General features: G+C 30.8%; 1 protein-coding gene across 1 annotated transcript; it reads left to right on the top strand.

Moving 5' to 3' along the window:
- Positions 1–573: 573 nt before the first annotated feature.
- LOC106476243 (synaptogyrin-like) lies at positions 574–4,639 on the top strand (the record flags this gene model as incomplete). Its single annotated transcript, XM_013936908.1, has 2 exons — positions 574–672; positions 4,411–4,639. Coding segments are annotated over exons 1-2 (328 nt in total), but the record flags the coding sequence as incomplete, so codon positions are not given.
- Positions 4,640–5,166: the final 527 nt, after the last annotated feature.

Raw genomic sequence — 5,166 nt, 5'->3', positions numbered from 1 at the left:
CCCTCGCGTAGACTTTGACGCGAAAAACAAAACAAACTAACCTTACTCTAAAAAATAAAATAAAATAATTTTTTGGATGTTTACATAAAGTTATTAACTTGAAATGCATTAACGTAATTTTCTTGACTCCTCGATAACAATTTAAGATGCTTTTATATTATTTTCCAACATTAGTCTTAAGCCAATTAGCCATGTGTCTTAAGATAATATTTGATTGAGGACAATAAGGATAAGAAAATGAAAAATACAAGTTGACGCTCTTGATAATTGTGCCAAAAACATTTAAGAGGTAACGCATGTTTTGGCCCTGTTAGTGTTAGTCGAATTAGTTTTTGAGGTAAAAAATAAGGTGGTTTAATTATCCTCGTAAGTATCGGAAAAAGTGAAAGCACAGAAGTTTAAGAATCAGGCATATTGTATTTGTTGGTCTGTCAGTTAATATTTGTGAATTGTTTATAAGATGTTTTCTAGTTTGAACCGTTGACTACTAAGAGTTTGCGAACACTATGTTCACAAAACATCTGATGACGTTATACTGACGTTTTAGATCCCACAATGCATTAAAAATCCAATATGAATTCTGCTGCGTATGGTGCCGGATTAGCTGGAAGTCAATTTGACCCTGTAACTTTTATTCAGAAACCTCAAGTTATTCTAAGAATACTATGTTGGGTATGAAACTTTTGCTATCTTGAAAGTGTACACTAAAGAGTTGTAAAATTAAATGGCAACTAAAAATTTAAAACTTATCTTTGTCAGTCAGGCTTAACGTAACGTTACAAAATTAATACTACTTTCTAGTAGTAGTACACTAATCGTAATATTAATTATTGAAAGTTAATACAACTTATAATAATAAGATAACTTGTGTGATCAGTTATTATTATTATTACAATATGCCTATACTGGTAGCATTAATTTCCTAGTAATTATACTACTACTAGCTAGTAGTAGTAGTACTTCAACTTTAAGTTTCCAAAATAATAGGTCAGGTATATCACTGCATTGCTACTACTAGTGGCACTGGTTCTTGTGTTGTATTTGGAAACCACGAATTCGCCAATCACTGAATCAGTGAATTAAATATAATTATTAGTCCCACCATTTCTTTCACTTCATCAGCTGTAGTGTTATTCAAATTAAGTATAAAAAATGACATACAGTGAAAATTTATGTCAGAATGTCACTTTTATCAGTTAAAATAATCTTGTACAATTTTGGGAAGTTGTAAATCACAAATCTGATATTTTATTGTATATAATGCAAGGTAGTGATTGAAATATTATTTATGGTGTGATATGTTAAAATTTGAACATTTGGTTATGGGTTTGTTTAAAATTGGAAGCTGTTATTAATACCATAAGAATCACTAATTAGAGGGCATTTAAATTTATCAGGGGCCCTCATCTACTTGCTGCAAGAAATTGTACCCACCCCTGCTATTTCATACAAGTTATTTTAATATTTTAAATTATCTTGCTAAATAACAACCGGTTCAACTTAAATGTAGGCTCTTGCATCAGTATGTTTACTGAACAAATCCATATAAGCAGAATATACTACAACATGAAGAAAAGCATTTCAACAGTTCACTAACAGATAATTCTACAAAAGAGCAAGTCCAGATCTTACCTTCTGTGACAAATCAAGGTAGGTTTGAATGATTTGGAGAAACCTACCATTCCTAGATCTCTCAAAATATTTTTCAGCATGAAAAATAATCACAAAATGTTCATTTACAGTTTTAGCAAAAGTTCAAGAGTGCATAGATTTTCTCATTCTGTATTTTGAGAAGGATCTTGAAGTGTTGGTTATTCAGTGCTGGTTTGAAATAATGAACAACAACACTTCACAAGGGCAAACCTCACACAAGTAGCAGAACATGTACTGATCTCTAATGACATTCCACTGGCACACAACACTTCAAGATCGTTTTCATAGCACATAATGAAAGAAGTATATGTATTCTTTAAACAAACTTGACTAAAATAAAGAAAACAATCAACAGTTGAGAGCAAGCATTCCCACTTTTTGAAAATAATAATGTAATTAATTATTAATCTTCTAAGTATAAACAATTAACCAGATTAGATATGATTTTCCAATAAGTACAGAATATCTATGATCAAGAACTGCCCAATTTGAGATAGCAGTTCACATCTTCAATTTGCCTTTTCACACTAAGGGCCACTGCCCAAGTCTCTATTGTACTTAGTGCTGATTATTTATTCCCAGACTGAAATGGTTAAAAAGTAATTTAGGTATGAAGGGTTCACAGTTTGTGGGGTGTTGATGGGTGCAAAGAGTGAGTTTTACTTGGAACTGATATGCACTTTTAAGGAAACTAATAATGAAGATATGCAATTTTTCTATAGAGTTTGTAGGCTGAAGGAGAAATTGGAGGCTAATTTGACTGGACTCCATTAATAATAATCATTTGCTTTCTCCAATTCATCCACACTGCAGTTATGTTATGGAAGAAAAGGATACTTGCATTTTGGCTGATGAGTCTAAAGCCATCCAAATAGTGTGTTTTTGCTAGTGGTAAGGCAAATATGATTTAGGTTGTGCTTACAGAAGTGTTGAATATACATTTGAAGAAGTTATAATTTCATCGTATAGGTCACTGGTTAGGACTTATTTGGAGTATTGTGTTTAGTTTTCATTTTATCTTAGGAAGGACATTGCATTGTTGGAAAGGTTGAAAGGCTACTGGGATGATACTTGGGATAGATAGGTTATCATAAGAAAATCGATAAAACTAGATAAGAGTTGGAAGGAGTCTCATTGAGCATTTAAGATTGTTAAGGGAATTAATAGTGTCAATACATAATATTTTTTCGTACTTAAAGTTGAGAATGGTAAGATGAGGACATAAATACAAATTTTGTTTGGCTAGTAGTCATTTTCAGCTAACATAGTTTATTTTTCTAATAGGGTAGTTGAACTAGTGTTGCTTTCAGATGTGGTGGATGCAGTAAATTCAAGGAGTTTAAGAGAAGGTTTGATAAATATTTAGGATGTTTTTAGGCTTTTAGGGTGTTTTTATTGATATTTATTATCTTTTAAAATCTTGATTTAGTGGATTGACTAACAGGCCCCCTTCTTGTTCATAAATGTTATGTTGTGTTATGTAAATAATCTCCTCAACTCGTACTTTGTTATTTTCTTAGCTAATTTTCTGTATGGCATCTTATCAAAGGCTCTGAAAATCTAAGTACATCAAGTGTGCACTATTTCCATCAACCAGATAAGTAACATCCTCAACAAAAGTTTCAAATTAGTAAGACAAGATTTCCCTTTAGCAAATTCATACTGGCTTTCATATATGACATTATATTTCACTAAATGATTTAGCAAAGCTTCTTTTATCAGACTAGAATTCTTTCCATGACAGAAGTAAGAATAACTGGGAAAATCTCATCTCCTTTAAAAATAGAAGTAACATTAGCAACACTGATCCTCATTTGTTGATCTATCAAAATAAAAAAGAGGCTCACAAATTTGGGGAAACCATGTCTGGTCCTGGTTAGAAATATGAGCAGCAGTTACATCGATTAGTGTCACTTAATCTAATTGATTGATCAAAATTATGATTAAATTGATTGATTAAAATTAGTGCTTACAGTCATTAGTTTTGGATTATTCTAACAATCAATCAATCAAAATTCTGATTGTATTGATTGTCGTGAAAATAATCAACTAATCAAAATTATTATTTATGATTATTAGTTTTATCAGTATTTTCAATTATTTTGACAATGTAAGTAATTGAAATATTGCCACCAAACTTGATTTCTCTGTCTTTGTTATAGCAAGCTGCTAAGGCTGTTTTCCACTGTTGCTAATTTTGAATTGTTGATTAAAGTGAAGGCAACTGGTTGGCAGCATGTGCCTCAACCTCTTTTTTTTGTATTATAATATTTAACTTTCCCTGTTTTGAAGTACCATGGTCTTAGGAATACAACAATAATCAATTAACGGGGTTATCAGTTAATTGAACAGCAAATATCACTGATTTCAAACATCTAGTCCTGGTACTTTATGTATTTTTAATTCTTAGTGTTTTTCAAAGTATTGTGTATTTTATTTTGTCCAGTTAAAATTCAGCCATAATAGGGAGAAAAGTAAATTATTGAAATTGTAAGCTTATTCTTCAGATTCCTCACCCATAAATATCTAAGTTTAGCATAGATTGAATAGAAGTTTCATGTCCAGTTAATTGTTCCTTTTGAAGAGATGATGATTTGTACACAGTCTTTTTGTATAAGGTTAGTGCAATGAACCTAAAACTATTTATTAACTTTTTCCAGTTTTTTTGTCATAATTACTTTCATGCAATTCACAAATCTAAATTGGTGATTGAAGGTATGTGTATGTAACCTGTAAATTTTTATTTTCTCTTTCTAGCTTTTTGCTGTTATTGTTTTTGGATGTATCTCTGCTGAAGGTTGGATAGAAGATGTATGCTCATATAATGGTGATACCCATGCTTGCAACTTTGGTGTAGGAATTGGAGTTATAGCATTTTTAATGAGCATTGGCTTCATTGTATTGGAAGGAATGTTTCAGAACATTTCCAGTGTTAAGATTCGAAGGAGAGCAGTACTGTTTGACTTAGCATTTTCTGGTGAGTCATGTATGACGCATTCAGGTATCAGGTGTTCAAATTGACACACTTTTCTCCACTTAATTAAGAATTATTCATAGAACTTTCTTTTATCATTTTAATAATCCACTTATAATCAGGAATTTATACACAGAAAATCAGATTTTTTAATAAAGTATTTTTAGTGAAGATTTGTCATTCTCATACTGAGTCATTCTGAGTGACAGGTGTTTTTTTTTCATGCTAAGAATAAAAATACTTCTTTTCATTTTACAGTTTTTATATTTCATTTATATAACCTCTAGAACCTCCATAAATTAACTTATGAAGTTTTTTTGGAGAACTTTATCTTATATTTTCTATACCTTAACACTAACTGCAGTGAAATCAGAGTGATTGAAAAGTTTAAAAATACCATTTTGTTCACCTAGAAAGAGTTCAGATTGTAACAGACAATTACAATTATTTATCCTAACAGCTTCAGATGTCTTAGCTTTTTTTCACAATTGCTTTAATTTAATTTTATTATTCTTTGAACCATGTCTAATGAGTGTAAC

Source organism: Limulus polyphemus, unplaced genomic scaffold (assembly GCF_000517525.1).
Source record: "Limulus polyphemus unplaced genomic scaffold, Limulus_polyphemus-2.1.2 Scaffold10118, whole genome shotgun sequence".
NCBI classification, from domain to species: Eukaryota; Metazoa; Arthropoda; class Merostomata; order Xiphosura; family Limulidae; genus Limulus; species Limulus polyphemus.
This window is presented reverse-complemented; position numbering and strand designations above follow the sequence as displayed.